The sequence below is a fragment of the Microtus pennsylvanicus genome, chromosome 5, assembly GCF_037038515.1.
Source record: "Microtus pennsylvanicus isolate mMicPen1 chromosome 5, mMicPen1.hap1, whole genome shotgun sequence".
Taxonomy (NCBI): domain Eukaryota; kingdom Metazoa; phylum Chordata; class Mammalia; order Rodentia; family Cricetidae; genus Microtus; species Microtus pennsylvanicus.
Window position 1 is genome coordinate 75751894 of NC_134583.1, and position 24231 is coordinate 75776124.

General features: G+C 45.6%; 1 protein-coding gene across 6 annotated transcripts in view; it reads right to left on the reverse strand.

The window, feature by feature from the left end:
* Window positions 1-24231, reverse strand: part of C5H10orf90 (chromosome 5 C10orf90 homolog) — a 219973-nt gene that overhangs the window by 71297 nt on the left and 124445 nt on the right. For 3 of the 6 annotated variants that reach the window (XM_075974876.1, XM_075974874.1, XM_075974879.1), the window contains 2 exons: window positions 13057-13148; window positions 1444-2557 (listed from right to left, as the gene is read on the reverse strand). In XM_075974876.1, the coding sequence (XP_075830991.1) occupies window positions 1444-2557; window positions 13057-13148 (1206 nt within the window). The remainder of the gene's footprint in view (window positions 1-1443; window positions 2558-13056; window positions 13149-24231) is intronic. The other 3 variants (XM_075974880.1, XM_075974875.1, XM_075974877.1) reach the window with 1 other exon arrangement.

The window sequence follows — 24231 nt, forward strand, 5'->3', positions numbered from 1 at the left end:
CTAAGCAAACCCTTTACGGGAACAGCCAGCCTCTTTACGAAGCCAGAGGGAAGCCACTCTGCTCCGAGATGGGTGTTTTGTGATCCGGCTTCAGTTATTTTTTTAAAGAGCCTTTGGTGAAATTTTCTAAAAATCCAAGTGATTATTCTATACCGTGAGACAGAGCGTCAAGTCGTGCTCAGCACAGAATGCAGTTTCTCTATTTCTGGAATCGTCATCAATAAGGAAGATGAAGTGCCCAGCTTGAGTGGTTGCCTTAAATACTAACGCGGAGTTTATCTCTGTAATGCGGACTGGCTGTTTGTGTCTTCCTGCATGCAACGAGCCTGTTGATTCTGGCATCTCAATCATTTAATCAATTCAAAAGCTATATCGAACTTACTTTACAGATCTCTCAGCAGCCAATATATCTACCCTTGTTAAAATTAATTGCATCATTTAACATTTCCACACGCATTATAGTTTTAAGTGTTTCACGGTCATTTTTTATTAATTAATAAACCCTTAATGGACAAAAACTCATACTATAAAATTATTACGCATACGCTGCGTTTTCAGTTTTACTCTTACTACTTTGAAATATTTTCCCCAAGTGGAAAGTCTATGACTCATAAAGCAGCCACTCTCACAGAAATTACAGGACTGGAATAGAAGTTTACTCAGAGACAGAGAAATCTGTGCCGCTTGCCTCCCTCTGACAGACTCACTTCCTCTCCTGAAAGCCAAGGGGTCTCAGGGAAGCCCACCTGGGAGAGTCTGTCTGGCCCTGAAATCGCAGAAATAGAAACAAATTCCAGCCAGGATCCTCCAGACACAGCTCAGGACACATGATTCCTTTTGCTGCTGTTTGGGAAGGAACATTCCAACTTTCCCATTAGAAAACATGCTGTAATTATTACATATGTGTGCGCGCGTGCACACACACAAATGCACACACAAACACACGCACACTTCATTCCATTATAGAGCCCAGGCGCAGTTTTGAAATGTTGAAGCTAACACATTTATCAGTGGCGTGACTGAAAAGTGAAAAACCTTAAAATTCTAGACAATCCCTCAACATTCAGGTGTTGGACCCCTGAAGAGTTTTAAAAACTATCTGGGTGGGGTGGCATTTTATTTGACTCACCCTGCTCTGGAATGTGACGTGAGCACGCTCTATTCCAGCTGCTATGGGAGCCACTGTTTGCTACGGGTGGCCAGTTGCCTGTGTGGCCTGACACTATCTTGCTGGGACAGGGAACTTGAGTGAAGGCCTCTCACTATCTCTATGTGAGAACAGGTTCCCAATGAGACCAACTTGTGAGTTGTTGACTTGAGGCAGAGACAACCAAATGCTAACTGTGAACACTCTACTGGGATGGGTGAACAGAAGAAAATCAACAGCATTCTCTTAGCCCAACACTGGCATTGGGCCCCCTCCAGCAGGGGACATCTACTCACCTGCCCGGTAACTCCAGCCGGGAATATGGATGGAGAGTTGGTCGGCATGGCTGCTAGTGGTACACGTTGCAAGCTCCTCTTTCTCCTTTCTTCCTGGGACCTGGTTCCTTCTCCCATCTGCAAATTTGACTTTTTCCAGGGGAGGGGAGCTAGTCCGAGGGCACGTGCCACTCCCCAAATGTACGGGCACCAATGCTGGGCTCTCTTTCCAGTGACCTTCCTGTGGCTGGCCCAATTGTGGACCTAGGAGGTCCTGCTTTCCCTCCAGGAGCTCCTGCGGCAGGGCTCTGCTGATTGGTTCGCCATTAGCTGTGCTGTCTACGCCATCTGCTGTTAACCTGTGGGAACTACAGCGGAGGCTGAGAGACAGGACAGACCTGTGGACTTTGGGGCTAGCAATCTGAGGTTGCTCAAGGGGGACGGAAAGCGATTTGTCCAAATAGTAAATGGCATTGGGACACTGCTGAGACACCCGGAGGTGGACACATGAACTGAACACCAGTGGTACTTTTCTTGATGGTGAACTGTCTGAAGAAAAACTGTCCTCTTTGTCGCCCATGTGGGAGATCCAGTACTCCTGCCTCGCACACAGCCTCGTATGAGCCTGGGGTACCTTCATCCCCTCTATGGAGCCCCTGCTGGGGAACTCTGTACAGGTGAAGGATCCGTTGTGCTGACATAGATGGGCACCACTGGCCAGAGCTGGGGGGTCTTGGAGCAAAGCATCCTTGGCCCTGCAATTGGGACATAGTGAATCCCTAACAGTGTCCCACACCAGGGAGTTGGCAGGAGGGCCCACACGTCGCGCAGTGATGGTGATAGATGAGAACCCCCTCTGGGGGCCTCTGCCCAGGTCGTCCCCTGTGGACAGTGGTTCTGTCTCTAGTCCTTGCTCATCTGATGGAGTCAGAATTCCCAGACTGTCTGGAGCAAATGACCTGTATGTGTTCACTCCGCTGTGCCTGGCCGAAGCTGGCTTTGGGGGACACAGTTGAGCTTGAGCGATTGCTTGTGGCAGAGGCAGCAGGGCTCCGTTTTCCATTGATTTCCTCTCATCAATCAGCTGGGAAATGATAGGCGATATCATTTTTGTGTTTTGTGACGCCAACATCCCCTAGAAAATAGGTAGAGAAATTTTTAATTATTCCAGGAATTCATAGGAATACAGTTGGTAAACTCTCATGGGTCATGGAGATTCTGGGGAAGGAGCACTTAGATTTCTCAGTAAAGCCTCAGGGCTCCCTCAATTCCAAATCTGAGCGTTCTGAAGAGATGGAAACCTAGGTATGTTTGTGGGGAAGTAATGTTCTAGATACGTGAGCCCAAGTAGGGGAAAGGAGGACTCACTCAGCTGGCTGTTGGTCTTAGTTTACTTTGTGCTCTATCCGTTGAGACCCTCTGACTTGAGAGTCGCTTCTGCCTAACCCTAGAACCCCAAAACAAAATCTCACAGCCTCAGTAGGGAAGGGAGGCAAAACGATCAAGGTGGCTGAGAGTTGCAGTTGGGGAAGTGATAGTCCGTGGCTCAGCACTCTGGTGATGGTCCAGTAAATGTAACAAGGTGCCGCCTCCCTAGTTTCTTCTCACAGTCTTCCATCTTGGCCCGTTAAGGCTAATTCAGTTCCTTTCTTCTTGCTTGGCCTCACAGAAACCCAAGCTCAGAGAACAAGACAGGGAAATCCGATGTTCAAATTCAGTTTCCCAGACTAGCCAACTAGTTGGTTTTTCTCCCCAGGATGGGGTGCACCAAGATGGATGTATTCCAGCAGGCAGAGTATAGCCGTAGCTCAAGGCTACTCTTTGAGGAGCTTTCGTCCGCATTTTAAATCATCAAGGAACTCCACGCTTCCTAGTTAGCAGTTCCCCATGTCCTATGGAAATCACTGCCATGTGCAGAATAAGGCACTGTGCTTTTTGGCACCGGGTCTAACCAGATTAAGAGCAAGGAGGAGAACCCCTCTGCTCTTGCTGTTTTTGCGGACGTGTGTTGAGTACTGCGGAAGGCTGACCACAGCCCAGCGCACTACAGAGCCATGCCCCATTGTTTATGTGTCTAAAATGAACTTGTGTACAGAACCGCAGAGACCCTGAGATAATGGAAAAAAACTGTAGCCTTGGAAGCCAGAAGGCCTCACGAGAGTGCTCAGCATTCAAGGCGGATCTCAAACCCCAGCTTATCTGAGGACCACCTAGAACACTGTGAACACAGGTTCCCCAGGCCTGGGTTCTGATGGCGGAATCCATAGTAGTCCATACACCGCAGTGATTCTGATGGAGGCCATGTAGGGAGCGTGAACAGAGTCACAGCTGGCCGGCTGTCATCTCAAGGAGGCATTCACAAGGGGCGGGCCTAGGTCCATGGTAGCCTGGGCTTTGCCTTTCCCATGATGTAAGAGAACAAGGGCAGGATTTGCGTTTCCTTTATTGCATGTTTAATATTCATTCGTTTAAATCACTGAGCATTCTCCTCCAGCAGGACCTGGGACTCTGCACATAACATGTTGATGACACACGCTCGAGTCAATTGGGAAAAGGATTCTCCATTGGAAAAATGCCTCCCTAAGGTGGGCCTATAGGGTGGACCTGTTCCCTATGCTGGATTCCCTCACCCAGCCATGAAGTAAGGGAGGGGCTAGGTTCTGTCTCAACTTGTTTTAAGGTTGTGGAAGGTCTGCCCCTTTCTGAATGGAGACGGAGGAGGAGGGGTGGATGGGAAGGGGGGAGGGAACAGAAGGAGAGAAGGGAGGGGAATATGAGGTCAGTGTGTAAAATAAATGAAAAAATAATGTTATTTAAATTAAAAAATATGGGCCTATAGGCAAGTCTGTAGTACTTATTTTCTTAACTGATGATTGGTAGAGGAGTACCTAGCCGACTGTCAGAGGTGCAACCCCTGCGCTGGTGTTCCTGGGTGCAGTAAGAAAACAGACTGAGCAAGCATGAGGAGCAAGTCAGTAAGCAGCACTCTCAGTAGACCAGGCTGGCTTTGAACTCAGAGCTCTGCCTGCCTTTGTCATCTGAGCACTGGGATGAAAGGTGTATGCTACCAAACCTGGCTCCCTCGGTTTCTAAGCCCCTTTTCACTTTTTAAAGATATGTAAGAAGTTGCAAACTTCAAAAGCTAACCAGAGATGGGGGAATAAATGGGGAGTCCATTCTAAACCTCCTCCAGAGTTTAAAAACAATTAAAATCTTTTTGCCCCCTGGACAAGGATAGCACTTCAAGCTCCCCTTCCAGTCTTACTGCCACCTTCCAATTCAAGGTCAACAGTTCAAGGTCACCCAGTGGAGTCTCCAGCTGTGAGCAGAGCTGCCTCCCCACACCTCTGATACTATGGTACAAAACAATTACCTGTACCCTGCAACCCCAGGGGCGTATGCCTCCATCTTAGACAAATCAGCAGACTCTAGTGGGCCAGAGCCAGGCTGGAGGCAGGAGTCACTGCTTTTTGGGCTTCTGTGTCTCCAGCAGGCTTCCTGTCTGCTGTGGTGTCCCCCTACTCTACCCTTCTCCTGGCAGCCCTCCCAGGCCTGTGATTTGCATGCAAGAACATGACGGTGCACCTGGAGCCCATTTGACAGTTCACAGTCCCCCCCCCCATCCTAGTTAAATTTAGCTCTGAGAATAATTGTTCCTGTGCACCCCACAATGGGTATAATCATACCCAGTGGGAATTCCTTTGACATTGATCTTTGGAGAAAAAAAAAACAAATACAAATACAAAACCCAGCTTGGAACCTGCGGTGTTGCTCTTACCCTGCAGGACAGAGCTTCCTTGAATTTGAACCAGTGACAAAATGCCCTCAAAAATGTCATGGGGTTGGGGTAGAAATCCCTGAAGACACTGGTCTCCAGGCGTAAGTTGAATCAGGACCTGTGGGGGTGAGGTCTAGAATCTGCATTTATAACTGCTTCTGGGTGACCCTTAGGGGTATGTGGATATGGAGGAAGGAGGTTGAGCTGACTTAGGTGACCAGGGACCTATTCTGACCTCAGAGAAGCCTTGATTTGCATAGCTGTAATCAAAGAAAAAGATTGAAAAGGAGTCTGTTAAGATGCACCCTTCCTGGTACTGGAATCACCAATATCAAAGGGCCATCTGGGTTCAGGCTCCTGTGAGAGTCTGTGCCTTAGAATTAGCAGGGCTGGATTGCTACAAATAAAGAGTTGCCAGTTCAGCTTGGAGCTCCACAGAAAAGACCCTGATACTGGCAATGACAGTCTGGTTCCTCCCGGCAGAGCTCAAGGACATACTTGCCGAGGGCTTCCTTAGGGCCACAGGCCTTGGGCATCATTGCAAAAGGACCCAGGGTCCCTGGAGAGTCTGGCTAAAGAGCCAGCTGCCAGATTCACTAGCGGAGGCCTGGAAAGTGTGGCTGTGATTTTTTGACTCCATCAGAAGAAAGAGGAAATGGTGATAATGAGAAGTGTGAATCTGAACTTATTCCTCAAGCTCTTGTGTTATTCGGGGTGACACTGTTCCTGGGTGAAGACACACTGGCCAGCACCAGGCTCAGGAACAATTGTCTGCCTTCTCTTCTTCACAGGGAAGGTGTGAAGAACAGAAAGATATGACAAGGGTGACAGTGTCTTTCAAGTCCTAAGCCTTGTTTTGGTTTCTTCTCTGATGCTGTAATAAAAATACCAGGATGAAAGTAATGGAAGGAAGGGAGGGCAGCAGAGAGGGAGAGAGGAAAGGAGGGGAGGAAGGGAAGGAGAAAGGGAAGAAGGGAGGGAGGGAAGGAGGGAGAGAGGGGAAAGGAAGGGAAGGCGGGTGTATTTAGCTTCAAGTTCAATGTACAGTCCACCACCAGCAGTAGCATCTTGAAGTAGCTCATTACACCAAGGCTGCAGTATAAAGGCCTGGGATCCAACACATGAAATGGTGCCATCCACAATGAAGATGAGCCTTCCCACATCAATAGACTTAAGAGACTCCCCTAAAGGTTTGCTCAGAGCCCCATCTCCCAGGTGATACTAGGTTTTGTCAAACGGACATTTAACACTAATTATTACAGGCATTTGTATAAATTACTTTTTCCTCGACTCAGCATAAATTAGTAGATAACTGATATGATCAAAACAACAGAGGCATCTCATCCAACTTACACTTTCCAATAACTGCCTTTTGGTGTTGTTTGTAACATTACAGTTATAGGCAAACCATATGCTTGATGATTCAGATGACAAATATTTATTGAACACCTAGTAATACTACATTCCAGGTGCATGTTGAGTAACAGAAACCTTTGTGGTCTCCTGGAATTAATCGGCTGGAGGCAATATCCAAATGATCAGGACCATCATTAGACTGAGTATTAATCAAAGATCCTCAAAACACAAGTAGAGAGATTAAAAGAGGAGATGAGGGGCTATTCACCCTTTAGCATATGCAATACTTCTGCAAGGCAAGTTTTATTTATCAAATCTCATTTTCTCACTGAAACCAGTTGATAATCAAATGAATATGCAACCTGTGGCCAGGGAGACGGCTTGGTTAATGAAGCACTTCCACACAGGCAGGAGAGTTTGAGATTGGATCTCTAGCATCTGTTGACAGTAAACACGTCTCTGTCCAGTACCTCCACCATGAGGCTAGACTCTCAGAAAGCTAAGAATGGGGTGGATCTAGCCATCAAAACACGGCTTTAATCCTAGCCATATCACTTAACAAATTAAAGACTCGTGTGGTCAGAAAAAGAGATATACAGAAAAGATAGATTAAAAGATGAAGAAAACTTCTAAATGGTTTACAATTTGTTTAAAAATATATGTTGGCTTGGGGGAGAAAAGAAAAAGGATGAAGTCCTTAAAAGGGGGGTGAGAGAGAGAAGCAACAGAGACAGAGAGAGAGGGAGAGGGAGAGAGAAAAAGAGAGAGAGAAGTTGGGTGTGGCGACACACACCTTTAATCCCAGCACTTGCGAGGCAGAGGCAGGCAGATCTCTGTGAGTTCAAAGACAGCCTGGTCTACAGAGTGATTTCCAGTGCAGCCAGAGATACATAGAAAAACCCTGTCTCAAAAACCCAAAAATTAAAAAGAAAAAGAAAAAATAGAGTTTAAAATAAAGTCATGAAAAGATGGAAAAGACACAAAGAGTCTGGACACTGTATGTTATTGTGTTGTCTTTGAATTGTTTGAATGCTGAGGAAGGAGCAACAGCTGCTAAAAGACATTTAATTATAAATGTTACTGGATTAATCTAACATACATATTTTGAAAATGCCTTGACTTCAAATTTAAGTCAAAAGTTATGTTACTTTGGAGAAGAGGTTTTGCTTTTATTTCCACAGGAAATGAGAGGCTGTGGATTCATTCTGGGTTAAGAAAATCATATTTGATCAAGAAAGACCCTCCCCCCCGAGAAATCTGCAATAGGAGCAGATGGCCCAGATGTCTGAATTCTACATCCAGAACAGTTTTAAGACTGCTGGCTGAGATGATCAAGCCTCACAGAATATTCCAGTGAGGACTTGATCATAATTCTAAATTTTCTTTAGGTCCCCATAAGATTATTAGAACCCCCAATCAGCAGGAAGTATCCTGGGAAACAACATTCCCAACAAAATGGATTATGGATGCTTGTCATTGTTTAAAGTATTGATTACAAGTTGCTATGGATAATAGGAAAAAAGCTAAACAAAGGAAATTAGATTCAGAGTTTTTGTTTTGAAAAAAATTGGGGGTGTGGGAAGGGCTGTGGGACAATGGTCTTCTATCCTGTAAAGGTTTGTTGCTTGAATTGCTTTAATAAAATGCTGATTGGCCAGTAGCCAGGCAGGAAGTATAGGTGGGGCAACCAGAACAGGAGAATTATGGGAAGAGAAAAGGCTGAGTCTGCAATCATCACCCAGACACAGGAATCAAGATGAGAATGCCTCGCTGATAAAGGTACCAAACCACGTGGCTGACACAGACAAGAATTATGGGCTAATTTAAGATGTAAGAATTAGTTAATAAGGAACCTGAGCTTTATAATTAATGTAGACCGCTGTTGTTTCTTTGGGATTAAACGGCTGCAGGACAGGGTGGGAAAGAAATCTCTGTCAACAAGCACCCATATAAAAAGCAAGACATGGTTGCATGTGCCTGTAACCACAGCGCTAGGGAATCAGAACCAAGAGGATCCCTGGGGCTCGTTGGCCAACTAGTCTAGGAAAGAGAATGAAGACTCTATCTCAAAAATGAGGTAGGAACCAATCAAGGAAGATATAAAGTCAACCTCTGCGTGCACAGGTGAATGTAGCAAAAATACACACACAAACACACACACACAGACACACACACACACTGAGAAAAAAGGGACAAGTTATAAAAGCACAGATCATCTCAAATCAAGCTATTTTGGGAGGACACTCCCTCTGTCTTTTAACAAAGGTTAACTAAAGGTGGCTTTGAAGAGACATAGCTTTCATGTAAAATAAAGTTGAAAGATGTAAGACTAGATTTAAAAGGATGAAGAAAACCAGCTGGTACTGAAAGGGATGCATGTTCAAGGTGAGTGACAGCCAGGCTGGGTTTGAGTCTGGCTTTGGTGGCAGACCGTCTCCTAACCACTGTCTTCCAAGATAATTCTTGCCCTCTCTTGCTCATAGATGCAACGATTGATTTCTTTTAAATGTTTTAAGATATTGATTTATTTTAAACATTTCCAGCCTGGTTTTGTAGAGCTGGTAAGTCTTTGCATGCTTCTTATCGACTCTGTTTGTTTTTTATTTATGCCTTAAGGCATATGACTAAGAAGGGCATCGTTTGCTAAATTGAAATAAGAGGGAGATAAGTGGCAGATACTCAGAGCAATCCTACCCTGAGTCACTGAGGTGAAAATGACTTTCTTCCTGCAGCAATTTATATCTCTGAAGGAGAAGCATTCAGTCTGCTCTGGACCTTTAAAATATGTATTTCCCCCCTGGATGAGACAGTTCTTTCCTTTGCCAGTATCGCTCTGCAACCCATGACTATATTTCCCAGATTCGAATCTATCTCCTCACAGATACCCACTGCCACTGTTACCTCCACCCGCTGCAAACCTGCTGACCCTCACAGAGCAGACCTGGAAGCATCATTGCTGAGTAATTTATCAACCCAGTGCTACCGTGTCCTGGATACAAGGGCAATTCAGTCTTGCATTTACTCTGCTGAGAAGCAACGGGGACTCGGGGCTGCAAAACAAACGGGAAATGGGAGCTCTGCTCTCTCCTCATGGTGAAGCCATTGTCTTTCTGTGCAGTCGGTAAAAACCAGAGGATCCAGGTGGCTTACATGGCAGTAAGAAGCTGGCTAGAATCAACCTCTCTCCCATGTTTTCATTACAGTTAATAGATATGAGAGTTGCCATCTTAAGCATTCTAAGTGCATGCTACCCTGCTGTCAAATGCATTCTATAATGCTGTGCAGCCCTCACCATCCATCTCCAGAGCTCATCTCATAAAGCTAAAATTCTGTTCCCATTAAATAAAAAGTCCCCATTCCCTCCTCCTTGTGGCCACTGAAAACCAACAAGAATCAATGCTTTTAAGTAGGGGGAAGGCAGTCAGTAAACCGCAGGCTGTGCAATTGCTTCTCATAATCTGAAGAAGTTAAAAATAAAAATTAGAAACCCCTTAAATGACACAGGGATGTTGGGATAGGGCATGACTGAAGGAAGCCTTGGAAGTTGATACGTACTTTTAAGGCAGCCTTTTCAAACACGGGGAAAATAAGGAAAGGGTATGGAATCAATATTTTCTTCTGTATACGTTTCAGTAGTTTTGTAAGTTTCTTCCTTGTGTTTGTGCATTTGCAAGTGTGAAGATGCACCAGCACGTGTGTGTGTGTGTGTGTGTGTGTGTGTGTGTGTGTGTGTGTGCAGAGAATGAACCAGGTTGTCTTTCTCTGTGCTCTCTAGGACAGGGTCTCCTACTGATCCTGGAGGTCAGCAACCTGCCTAAACTGGCTGGACAGTAAATTCTAGCACCCCTTGCTCCATTCTACTGTGCTGGGGTTATAGGTGCACACCACCATGCCTGATTTTTTTGTGTGGGTGTTGAAGATCCAAACTCAAGTCCTCATGTTTGTGAGGCGTGTATTTTAATGACTGAGGCATCTCCCAGCCCCTATTTTCCTAAGTTCCTATATGATATTGTCACTAACTTTAGTATAAAGACAACTTGGATTCAAGTATATATATATATATATATATATATATATATATATATATATATATATATATATATATATATATATATTTAGAAGAAATGATTGTGGTCCATGTTTTACTCTTAAACAAGCACTTGGCAGAAGAAGCATGGCTTCTCATCATTGCTCCAGCCTTCAGTGTTTTGGAAGGGAAGTGATCAGTCTTGTGCAGGCTCTGGAGAGAGGCTGAGAGCTAGGGCACTAACCCAGGCAGGGAATCTGCTAGAGGGTTTCATCACTTGGTGGTGGCATTATGACACACGCAGAACAAGCTTTCAAAGCTCTTGGTTAGGAAGAAAATTAGAAAGTCACACTATTAGATGATCTAGGCAATTCCAAAGCAAGGGTTGAGAAGGTGTGATTTCCAGGGGATGACTCAGTTACAGGGAACAACTGTCTCCCTCCTCTCCTCTCCTCTCCTCTCCTCTCCTCTCCTCTCCTCTCCTCTCCTCTCCTCTCCTCTCCTCTCCTCTCCTCTCCTCTCCTCTCCTCCCTCTCCTGTCCTCTCCTTTCTCTCCTCATGTATGTATATGTTTGTATGTGGGGGTATAGGAGAGAGAGAGAGAGAGAGAGAGAGAGAGAGAGAGAGAGAGAGAGAGAGAGAGAGAGAGAGAGACTGAGAGAGAAAGATTGAGAGAGAGAACATGAATACAGGGATCTGGCCACATGGCCCTAAGATCTTTATCATGATTAGTGACCAAACACTGATTAGTGTTGACATTAATAGGAAAGTACTGGAATTTTCCAAGTCAATGGCAGAAGGGAAATACGGTCAGCTCAAACATCAACATTTTCTTCTTTTCCATTGTGCTGAGAATAGAATCCGGGGCCTTGTGTGTGCTATGCAAAAGTTCTAGAATTGTGCAGTATCTCTGGCCCCAAGTCTTTTCTTTTAAAAGTAGTAATCCATCTCAGCAGTGCTCCCATCCTTCCCGGACTCAACTCTTCTTTTCCCCAGCCTCTCCTCCAACCTCCATTTCCAATGACCACACCTCCTCCTGTTTACACCCCACCCCCTTCTACCCTGGGTGCTTGCTCTGCTCCCAGGGAACAAATCAAGTACACCAAGGCATGTTGCAGTCTTGTCACAGTGAGTGTGATGTATCCCTCTAGAATAGGCTTTGAATGCTAGCAACAACATCTCTTTTCATCTGAAGGGCCAGCATAGCATCTGCACTGCTTAGGTTTTGCAATGATACAAGCTAGAGTCATGTGAGAAGTGGGAACCTCAATTGAGAGAATGCCCCCATAATATTGGTCTATAGGTGTAGCTGTGAGGCATTTTCTTGATGATTGACGTGGGAGGGCCCAGCCCACTATGAACAGTGCATCCCAGGGCAGGTGGGCCTGGGCTTTATAAGAAAACTAACTTGCAAACCAGGGAAATAAGTCAGTAAACAGCATTCCTCCATCTCTGAGTCAGTTCCTGTCTCTAGGTTTCTGCCTTGAGTTCCTGCCTTGGTCGTCTTGACGATGGACTGCAACCTGTAAGTCCAACATACGCTTTCCTTCCCACGCTGGTTTTGTCACAGCAACAGAAAGCAAACTAGAATAGCATCTTTTCTTCTTGGGAGATTGGGGCCAGGGATCCCTGGATGAGCAGGAGTTCTTTACTAAATGCAGAGTTACTACATGAAAGGCACATATTTCTGAGAAAGAACCCAAGAGCAGACATGTTTACTATTTAAATCTTTTACAAGGAAACATTGATAAGACCCAGCAGGTGAGTTATAATCTGGTCAGACCTCCAGAGCAAAGGAGGAAAGGAGAGATCCGGGGCCCAGCAGCTTAGCTGCCTCAAGAGTTGCGTGTGTGCGATGTGTGACTGTATATCGAAGCTTTGTTTTGGCTTCTGCACAAAGGGTTCAGCATCAGGACTCCCACCCCGGGCCAACAGAAGCATCAAATGAGTCAGCCATTTACAGACAACCTGGCATACAAACCGGCGATGCTAACCACTATGGGCAGAGCTCTCCACCCTCTGGTTTGAAGCCCTTCCTTATATAAACATGACTTCTAATTTTTGTCTCTGTTTCACACGACTGACGCCTTTTCAGCTGAAACAACCTGTACCAGCATGTTATGTTTCAAAGCACTTCTTCCTGACCTTTCGAATGCTACATGGCAGGATATTCCGGCTACCCCTCCTACTTTTAAATTGTTAGACCATCATACTCCCCTCTGACACTGCAAACTTACATATTGTTAATGAAGATTATAGAAGAGTTATTTAATATATATACATATATATATATATGCACTATGCTTTTTCTATAAAATTCTTAATCACTTGTAATTGGATTTTTCCTGATTCATCAATTCAACATTCAGGTAAAGAAAAACAAACCACAAACCTATCTCGAGCAAGCCAGCAATTGTATTTTATAGCTCAACACCTTTTGCTGACCAGTCTAGAAGTCACAAACATATGTTACCTTGGCGAAGTCCAACTTCCTGTCTGTAACATCAGCCTGGAGAATTTTAAAGGCGATTTGATCATTTGTACTATAGCGCGTGTCCAGTAATCCTAGACAAAAGGAGATGACACGGCCACTTTTAGTACACAGAAGGATAAAATAGAATGTGTAACTTCCATTTTACTATAAAATTTAATGTCCCCCACTCCCACAATATACCAGCCAATTGCAGCTCAAGTATATTATGAGCTATGACAAAACCTATATTTTTTTCCTTCACTGTTCCAGCCACTTCTGCTCTCAGAGTTCATTATTATTGATTCTGCTACAAGAATCCTTCCCCATACAGTTGTTCCTGTTCTTTAGAGTCAGTAAGTGCTAGACCAGATGTGGCTCTAATCATGTTTCCATTGTCCCAAGTTTACACTCAGAGAGAGAAAACCACATTTCTACATTTCTTGGCATCTCTAGCATCAAGGCATAAATACAAGACTGACTTTGGCCAGCTTCTCAATACAACCATAACTAGATGGGGGACCAGATACTGACAGCCAAGCCACTTTAGAGAGCGTGAAGATATTGGGGGGGGTAACATAAGGGGATTTTGCTATAAAGACAACTAAGGCTTTGGTCAGGCCTGAATGTAGAGAAGGAGAGACACATGGGCAAGACTTCTCTTGGCTTAAGTTTCCTGATGGATGGAATCTGCCCTGTCTGATTCTTAGAACTCCAAGCAAAGATGCTTTTAGGAAAAGCATCTTTGGATGAAAGCAAGGAGCATCTTTAAGCTAACTTGGGTCCTGAGGCAGAACTGAGACATGCTTACCCGTGGGTCCACAGTGACAGTGACCCCAAGATCTCTCACAGTAATATTTGCCAGGATGTTCCTACAGAAATGTGAGTTAGACATAGGAAGACCTGACTTGGGGAGTCTGTGCAAAAAATAGCCAGAGATCTAGCCTCTTCAGACCAGGGGCAAAGCATGCTCTCCCCAAGACCACATTCTGTAGAATGTGATTTTTCAAAACACCACGATGGATGATGCTAGTCCTAGAGATTAAAACTGTCAAAAACAGGCTCTCTAGATTTAACACGCTATGTCAGAGTTCTAGAATATGGTGACATCAGGGTGGGGGCGAGGACTCCATTTCCAGCACCATAAAAAGATTCCCTTCTTCTTTAGATAGAGGTTAAAGCATTTTTCAGAGAAAAAAAATCACATGCCACAGTACTGTCAGTTTGGCAGATTTGTGAAGGGGCCAGGATTTGAATCTGGGGGTTTCCAAGGGTCACCTCTAACCCACCCAAAGCCTACCTCCTTTATATCCTGTCTTTGAGTGACAATAAACTTCTGTCATGTCCTGACTTGGGCTCTGGCTCCATCTATGACTGTCACTGAATGACAACAGGTCATTCAAGGTGATGCACACTGATTACTTTCTGTGAAGCACTAACATCAGACCTGAGGGGCTTGGGGGGCTCCTGTGCAATGCTGTTGCTTCCGGATGACCTGACAGTGAGGCTGATGGAGGCAGAAGTCACCGGGCCTGCTTGTGTAGCATGGCAAGGGAGTGAGGACGTTAGAATCAGCACAGTCTTGGGGACTCGATGGGTTTTCATCTGCTCTGCTTTGGCCCTAGCTGGCCCTCAGTGTATCAGCTGTGGACCCTGCCTTCATCCATAAATGCAGGCAATGGTACCGCCTACACAAACACAGGCCTTGCCCTCACTGCCCGGGGAGATCTTCATTAAAGCACTTTGGTAAGGATGGAGTATCAGGTAAATATGCCATAAGTGGCTGAGGGTGCTACTGTTAGAGCACAAGCCAAGGTGGCCCCTGCCGAAGTCCAGCAACACTAATGTGGTAGTACCAGTGGTCACACAGACACTAACATTGAACCACAGAGGCCCAGGGCTTGCGTTTCAGCTTTGAGCACACGGCTTGGAATACCCTCGTTCCTCCCTGTGTTAGAGAGAATATGAAGGTGGCTACTTCACAGGGTTACTGGGACAACTTGAGTGACACCGCTAAGTTGACCTCAGTGCAATGTGCAGAGCATAGCATTATGTCATCATAATCAACTCGCTATTGGGAAGAGCCTCTTTTCTAGTGGGGGAAAGGGAAGGCTGCTGGCATTGGGAAGCATGAGGGATGGAGTATGGATAAGCTTCCTATGCCTGCTGTAACAAATGTCCACAAGACAAATGCATCCTCTACAGCTGTGGAGGTCAAGTTCAACACTGGGTTAAAGTCAAATGAGCAGCTCAGCACTTCTTTCTGAAGGTGCTGGGGGGGGGGGGGATTACTTTCCTGGACTTTTCTTGTTGCTAGACACTGTCCATGTTCCTTAATCTGTGCCTGCCTCACTTCAGCCTCCGCTCTTTCCACTGTCCCTTCTCCTTGACTCTTCCCTACTGTTTCTCTTGAACAAGGATTCCTGGACTAAAGTGAGCCCCCCTGGACCATCCAAGATAATGTCTTCATCTCAAGAATGGATGAGATCATGGACATATTTGGGGTATCATATTTCTTGTACTATAGTAATTGGGAAGATTCAGGTAGAGGGACTAAAGAACCTTCAAATATGCATATTAAGTCTAGGTAACGACACAGAAAAACATAATGACACACTATGGAAAGGAACCAAAAACCTATGGAGCATATGACTGTGACATTAATACCATGTATGAGGCTATCTATAAAAACAATAGAATGACTCATGAAAAAATGCCCTTAGGTAAAAAGAACTGCCCTAGGTTGTAGGGCCTGACCAACTGAAGGATGGGTCAGTTAGGATTTATATCTGAAGACTCATTCACAGCTGGGGTAGCAATTATAGTCACGTGGCTGGCTATACATAAAATTTTTTGGCCTCACTTTTTCTCTTTTCTCCATCTACAAAGTCATAATATGGGACTGATGCTCCTGAGCCCTCATCGTCCCCTTTGCTGGATTGCTACTCCATCCCTTTACTTGGACAACATCTTCACTCAGGTCCCCCTCTATTGAGTACCCTTCAGTGGCCCACGGATCATCTCTTAGAGAATGTGCTATCCTTGATTCCCTCAACCTCTGTCTCAGGGCTTTGTTTCTTGGAGGAAGAAGCTATGATGGCTAACCATCCCTCTTTTCTACCCCATAGCAGAGTTTCTCCAAGTGCGTTCCTTCAGCAACAGGACCAACACTAGATGAATTGATAATAGACATCTGTTCTGGTGGTACCACCCCCAGATCTATCTACTGAGGATCCCATTGGGAAGCTTAGATATCCACCCATGCTTCCGTCAGTGTTTCAGCACGCACAGCTCAAGTCCCACATAGTCTAAGACTAATAACCTCCCTTACAGATGTTAAATCGATGACCAGGAAGGGAGACATTATGTTTTGATTTAAAAGCTACCTTGCAACTTGCAAGGATCTGGGTCCCACCTCTAAGCAAGGGGATGAGAGGAGGCTTTAATTAATATAAACCTACTGCAATGCTAGTCAACTGATATGTATGAGGCAACTGGTTAAAATCATTCAATGATCCACAGTCACCCTTGCTGGTGTCTGTATCAAGTCAAGATGACTATGAAGATCATCATAGAAGAATTTTAAACAGAAAAATGGAAAGGGGTGGGGAGAAAGGTGGACAAGCAAGCAGATGACAAAGCAGGGGGGAACGTGGAGCAAGGTAAAGAACGAAGAAAGACAAGAGCTAGTCACACTCGGGTGATTCCTAGGATGTACATACTACATACAGCGTGATAAATTCCTACACATTGGCCAACACAGCTTCAGCTGTCCCGAAGAACAGCCTACAAGAGCCACTGTGTATCGCCTAATGAATCAATCCATCAATGCCACCTGTAAACAGGAAGTGTATGGATCCTGGGTGTGTGCCTGAGTGCACTTCCTTCTGCATCTAAGTCACTGTGTCAGAGGCAAGGTACACTCAGTCCCCTTTCCTTCTACTGGGGGGTTTTGTAGAAAAGCATTTCTAATTTGACAGGAGTCAGAGGGTACTCTTGATTGCCTCTGTCTTCTTAACAATAATCCCTTTCACCGTTTTAAAACACATTCCATAAAGAAAAATTGCTTAAGATTGTAGATTTAACTGTCTCTGTGGGATTTAACCTCAGTTAAGCCTCTAGAGATTTCTTCCCATTCAGGACTTCTAGAACAATGTGGTCTTTTGTGGATTTTTCTGGGTTCTCTCCTTGATGCCTTCTGTTCACTTCTGCTTCCTCTTAACACACCCATGTGGAACAATCTCCCCAGGGGGTCCAGGTCCCCTTGATGAGCACCACCTTTAAGCTCAGCTGCTCCAAGGCATCCCTGACTCAGCCTTCCCCAAAGGGAGAGCATTTAACTTCCCTAGAGTTCAGCACTCCATCCCTCTTGTCTACATGCTTGATGAGCAGTCATACCCCCCTCTACTGACAGTACAGAAGCCTTACCCTTTGCATCCCTGCCTCTTCTCACTGCCAGCATCCTCCCAAAAGGCACAGCTGGTCTCATAGAAAGGTTCCTCTTCATTGCATCAGTATACTTTCCCTCTGCTCTCTGGTCTTGGCTAGGTCACTCCTAGCCATACCTCCTGGCAAGCTTGGCTAAATCCCCTCAACACCACCAGCAGTGACCTTGAGTAGAGACTCCATGGCTTAGAAAATTTAACATTGGCGTGCCATGTATGGGCACCCAGAGGCTCAAGAGAACCAGGACAGGAACCCTCGAAACAAGACTGCTTCACATCCTGGCTGTGGGTACCTCGAACGTCTTCGCAGCCTTGAACTGTCTCACAACTTGACCACATGTGCTGCCTCCCAGCCCTTCCTTGGGTTATCTCCTAGTCCCTCAGCCCTACACAGTGCAAAGTTACCTCCTCTCAAAGGAACTCTCTGACACGCTCCTACCTGCACACCCAAGGCTGTGTTAGAGTCTGTATAGGTTGTCTATAGGTGCCGTTAATAGATTGCCATAAGCCATGAGGATCACAGTAACAATAGGTTATTCTCTTATAGCCCTGAAGGCTGGAAACTGAGGTGTCCATAGGGACAAGCTGTGCTTCCCCTGAAGGCTCCAGGGAAGGGTCCTTCCTGTGACTCTCAGATGCTGGGCGTTGCTGGAAATCCTTCATTTTCTTGCCTCATGGCCACCTGGCTCAGACCTCTGCTTCCATCTTCCCACAGCCGTCTTTCCCTTGTAATGATACTGGGTCTAGGGACTACCCTACTCCAGTGTGATCTCCCCTTAACATAGCCATATCTTCAAAGACCCTGCTTTCCAATGAGGTCATACTCAAACCATCAAGGGTTAGGCCTGGAACATTTTTTAGATGGGAGCGAGTCAACTCACAGACCTGTCCCAGGCAAGTGTGACGGCATGTACTGTTGTGCCTGTCAATCAGCCTGACTCCTAACATCCATCTCTCTTCCTGGAACTTGGTACCAATGATGTCTGGTCAGTTGAAGCTACCAAGTAGACACCACACAAGTATAACACTTATACTCTGATATCTGTGAGGGGGAAACAAGAACGTACCTTCCCTAGACAGTTTGATCATGTCCCACTGATGCTTCAAAACTATCTTACTTCATTTCAAAGACCATCTAATGATGAAAACGTGCTTTGTCAAATTGAGAAAGATGACCACAGGTTGAATCTGTTGCCACTCTCAGAATGAGTCAGGTTTCCAACCTTCCACCCTGCTCTGGCTGATGAAATCATTGGAATGTTTACCTAGCAACCAGGCGGTGGATAGCAACCTTAAGGTCGCTTCTTGTCACCATTAATTTGGGGGTTAACATCTGAGACTCATTTGACAAGTACAATGAGTTTCATGAGAATTGTTTAAAAGCTTCCTGCTGGGAACAGACCTGAGTGAGGGAAAAAAAAAAAAACCTCTCAGCACTGTCTGGAGTTGGAAGATTTATTCCCAAACTGTCCCTTCTTTCTTGTGTTTCACTTGCTATGACGATGTCAGTCACTTACTAAGCAGTGAGTCCCTATGAAAGTTCCTCAAGAGGGCTGCAGAGATGTCTCAGAGGTTAAGAGAATGGATCACGCTTAAAAATGACCTGAGTGGGTTTTTGGCACTGACATTAGGGGGATCTGAGCCACTGGTAACTCTAACCATACATGGTCTAACGCCCTCTTCTGGACTCTGTGGAGACTTACACTCACATGTACACAGACTTACATAGATACACATCATTTTAAAAAGTAAAAATAAATCCATTTTAAAGTTTCTTAGGACTAAATATACTCAGGTAACATCATAATGTTAAACAATTTAATCTACCTAGTTCTAGTTTTTATACACGACTCTAGCTCAAGTTCAGCAATTTGACAGACATTCCATCTACTGCAATAGCTATTATGGTTGGCTTTTATAAAATCAAGTAAACTATCTTTGACCCTAAGATACGGAGAATATTTTCTTGTGATTTATATGTGACTCAATTTGAAGTGGCTTCCACAGTTATTCCCCCTTATCTAGGAAGGAAAGCAGTCCCTGACACAACTGAAGTATTAAAATTGCAGATGGTATCAGCTATCTACATACTATGCCTTCCCTATACTGGGAGACGTAGGACAAAGTGCAATTTAAAAATCAGGCAGAATATGAGATTGGCAGCAGTAACAAGTGATAAAGCATGAACAATCACTATAATATGCTATAGTAAAACTCACTCATTCTCTCTCTCTCTCTCTTTCTCTGTGTGTGTGTGTGTGCGCACACACACAGGTGGAGGGCCAGAAGATAGTCTCCATTATTAATCTTTGGGGTACCATTTATACTTTTTTTTTAAGACAGGGGTCTTCCATTGACCTAGACCAGTCAATAACCCCCATGGATCTGCCTGTTTCTGCCTTCTTAGTATTGAGATTACAAGTATACAACATCATGCTGGGATGTGTGTGTATGTGTGTGTGTGTATGTGTGTATGTGTGTGTGTGTGTGTGTTTTGCATATGCCCATGTATGTATTGGTACACATGCCTATATATGTTGTTGGAAGTCAAAGGAGGGTTCTCTATATAACTTTCTACCTTATTATTTTTTTTCTTTTTTGGGTTTTTGGTAGATGATTCTCTGTGTTAACTGCCCTGGCTGTCCTAAAACTCCCTCTAGAACCAGACTGGCCTCAAGCTCACAGAGATCCACCTGCTTCTACCTCCTGAATACTGAGATTAAAGGTGTGTGCCAACACTGCCCTCGCCTGCCTACCTTACTCTTTTAAGGGAGGGTCTCTAGTTGAACCTGGATCTTGTCACTTTCCAGCTAGACTGGCAGCCAGCAAGCCCCAGCGATCCTCCTGTCTCTAACCCGCTCAGTGCTGGGGCTGCAGGCCTGCAGGGACAATGCCCAGTTTGTGACAGTGGGTACTGGGATCCGCTCTCCAGTCTTCACAGGCTCAGTAAGGGCTCTCTCCACTTAGTCAGCTCTCAGCCTAACTTTGGATTCTTTTTTGCTTTTTTAATGTAGGTTCTGGGGAATCGAACTCAGGTCCTCATGCTTACGCCGCGGCCACTTTACCCACTGAGCCACCTCCTCAGTGCAGGTAATGCACAGCTTCTAAAACACAAGTTTCTTACTTGTGTGATTCACCACTTGATACTCTCAGACTATCACTGGTGATGGGAAACAAGCCATACTCAGGGAAGCCACAGGTAAAGGGAGACAGTTGTGGCCAACCAGAGAGTGATGTGCTGTTTAAGCCATGCTAGAAGCCAGTAATGTACTGCAGTTACTGAACCGAAACCCCTGGGCTGAGATGATCCTGGCACACATGAGTCACCACGCAAGCATGAGCGATGCAATGGCCAAGGCCAAAGGGGCGATCTGGCCAGCTGCACAATTCAGGACCTTGTATGAAACGGGTCATTTGGGACGGGGACAGCTTTATGTTCTGGGATGAGGCATCCACGGCGTGGTCATTATCTTGATGAGTAGTGCCTTTGTAAGCAGTTAGGCCATGTGAATGTCACTGGCTGAACCCGAGGCGTAGCACCATCAGGTCACAGCGGCTGAGTCTGATGGAGGGCTGACCTCGAGGCAGATGTTGGCTAGGCACCGTCCACATACTTTGTCAATTATGGAATAGAATAAAGAGATTTTAGAAGTCTGTGGATTTTTTAGTCCTAGGGAACATAATTGAGCAAGACCCCCAGAGTATGAGGCACAGCACCTTGGAAATCCGATGCAGGGACTCTGTGGCTAAGTGGCAGGAATGTGAGTCTCCTCTAGAGGAGGCAGCATAGGGGCACAATCTTCGACTGTGAAGACCACCCAGCATGGTCAGGCATGCACAAATCCCACATTCCTGGTGAGGCTTGCTCACAATCAGAGTAGCAGCTCCACCACCCCAGCCTTGGAGAAGCACAGCACCAGAAGGACATGCACACATGACACTCAGAAGTCCCTGTCCCTGAAGAGCCATAGCCTAATGGGGAGAGGGATGTAACATGTGGCTTTAAAAATCTGTTGTGAACATACATAAGGCAACATTTCCCATCTCTTTCATTTTTAAGCATGAGATTTGGTGGCATGAAGAGCAGTTATATTGCGACACAGTGGTCACCACCATCCAGCTCCTAGAGCATCTCATCTTACAAAACTGAAGCCATCCTTACACAATAGAAACTCCCTGTTGACACCCCTCCAGCCCCTGGCTCCTAGCCTTTTACCTTTATGAGTCCCCAGTGCTAGGAATGACATCTGAGGTGAACATACAAGCAGTATTTGTGACTGGTATCATTCACATAATATAACATCCTCCGGGTTATCCATGTGTGGAATTCCTGTCCTTTGAAAGCTGAGTAGCATCCTGTCGTACAGATAGAAGCCAATCTGTCTATCTATTCATCTATTATCTGGCACCTGGGATACCTCTGTATTGTGGCTACATGAGTAACACTAAATATAGCAGATGCGCAAATATTTGAGTCCTGGCTTCTCCTTCTTTCTTGCAACTTCACCTTGGCCTTTCATTCTATGACTCTGTCTTGATCTTACACAATATTTTCTTAGGTCGACTATAGTTCTTTCATATGTGGAGACCAGGGGACAAACTTGAGCACCATTCCTTAGATTTTAGTCAGCTTTAGTCTCTGACATTGCCATTGGCCTATAATTCACTAATGTAAGGTAGACTGGCTGTCCAGCCAGCCCAAAGGAACCACCAGCCTTTGCCTCCCCAGCATTGGGATTACATCCTGTACAACTGTGCCCAGCTTTATTATGCTGCTTCTTGTGGGTTGAACTCAGGTCTTGCAATCTCCACAGCCCTATAGTATCTTCCTGAGAAGTCTGTAGGGGAGGGAGGCAGATGCATAGACCATATTCGCAGCCACATGAAAGCCACCATTTTTAAAAAGCTATCTTTTTCTTCTAGGCCTGCGTGAAGTGAGGGGGAAATGGGAAGTAGGTTAAGGCCCTGATTGACAGTGGCAGATGGCTGCAATTGAACATAGGCGATCAGTGCTGCATGGTCCACACTCCTTCAGAAGGGATTTGGAGATGAAAGGGAAGGGGAGACTTCTCTTTCCATGAGTCATCTACAGAGTTAGTGGGCAGCCACACTCAGGGAAAGCAGGGCCCAGGTGTGGGTACTAAACATCCTGCCCCTCCTAGGAATCTAAGTGGAGAACCATGACTCATGGGAGTAGAAAGACTTGGTAGAAGAAGAGCCTCTTGTCTTTGTTCCTCTGACCCCATCTGGAAAGAGTCCAGGCAGGCAGCAAGGACACGAGGTTCCAGACCCCACTCAGCTGTACCCTAAGCAGGTTGGCATCAATCAAGGATTCAATGCCCCATCTCTTCCTGGAATGCAGAATAGGGCCCTGTTCTCTCCTGGAGTCCTGTACTAACATGACTGGGACATGAAATCTTGAGGATGTGTGAGCCAAGGTACATGGGAGAGGGTGGCAGTCACCACTTAAACTTTGTCCTTTCATTAAGAAGAAATTGGCCTGATTTGCACTGGGCTTCTTAAAACTATGCTTTCTTCTTCATCAAGCTTGCTGAACACAAATCACTATTTTACCATACTGAAGTAATTCAGCCATTTGATTTCTGGGAAAGTCATTCTCCAGGTGGCTATTGTCCTGTCCCTTTAAGAGACAAACCCCGCCTACTCCCTCCCTCATCCACCATAGAGGCAGGTAGATTTCCCTTCTGCTTCCAGACTGAGCTTCTTCCTTTTTCGGTCTCTCCCAAAGACACAGCTTCTGCCTTGCTCCCTTCTCCCCACTTCTTCCCTCTGTTTCTCCTTTTCTCTTTCTCTCTGCCTCTCTCTGCTCTTCCCCCTTCTCCCCTTTCCTTTCCCTTCCATAACCTATTAAATAAATATCCAACCTCATTCTGCATGGTATGCCTATCCATCTCAGTTTCTCACCCACCATGTAGGGCTCCTCGTGGGAGTGGCTGCCCCGCTAATGTCTCTCATCCACTATGCGGCTCCCTGTCTAGGACTTGCTGGCCCTCATGTCTCACGGGCCACTCCGGGGCTCCTTGCCTGGGACTGTCTGCCCTCGTGGTCCTCTGTGGTCTTGTGCTCACTGCCCACTGCTACCCCTTGAGGGGACCTGCAGTGTTTCTGACGCTGTGCCCCTTGGGGATCTGCAGTGTTTTACCATAACAGCTATTACAAAACACAGGGGACAATGGTGACTAAGTAGAGGAAGCCTCCTTCCCAGTTTCAGCCTGAGTGGCATCCAGTCTGTCATAGGAGCCCAGTTTCCCAGATCATTAAGCAAAGGCACACAGCTTTCTAGAGGATGAACAAGGGTGATTAGATTCTAGTTCAAGGTTAGAGGATGACCAAACACAGGGACAGAAAATAGGACAATTCTGAAACCTCTTCAAAAGAGGACCAGAGATGACCCAAGCCCAGCTGACAAGGATGACTCCAGGGACATCAGAGAAACCTGTCAACTCAGGTTCATTAGAGAAACAAGATGCAAAAATATTCTCATAAGATGTCAGGGTGGAGAAACGTGACACTTGGGTATGGGACTAGTGGCTTCTTACTGTCAGTCTGTTGGGCTGGATTGGCCAGAGCAGCAAGGCTGGCTCCCGGAGCCCACTGAGATGATTACAGGCTCTGCCAAGAGCTGGACAAATGAGGCTGGTGCAGCGTCTAAAAGCCCCACGTGGTAAATCTCTCATTAGAAGAGTCATTAGTTGCACACAGCACATCAAGT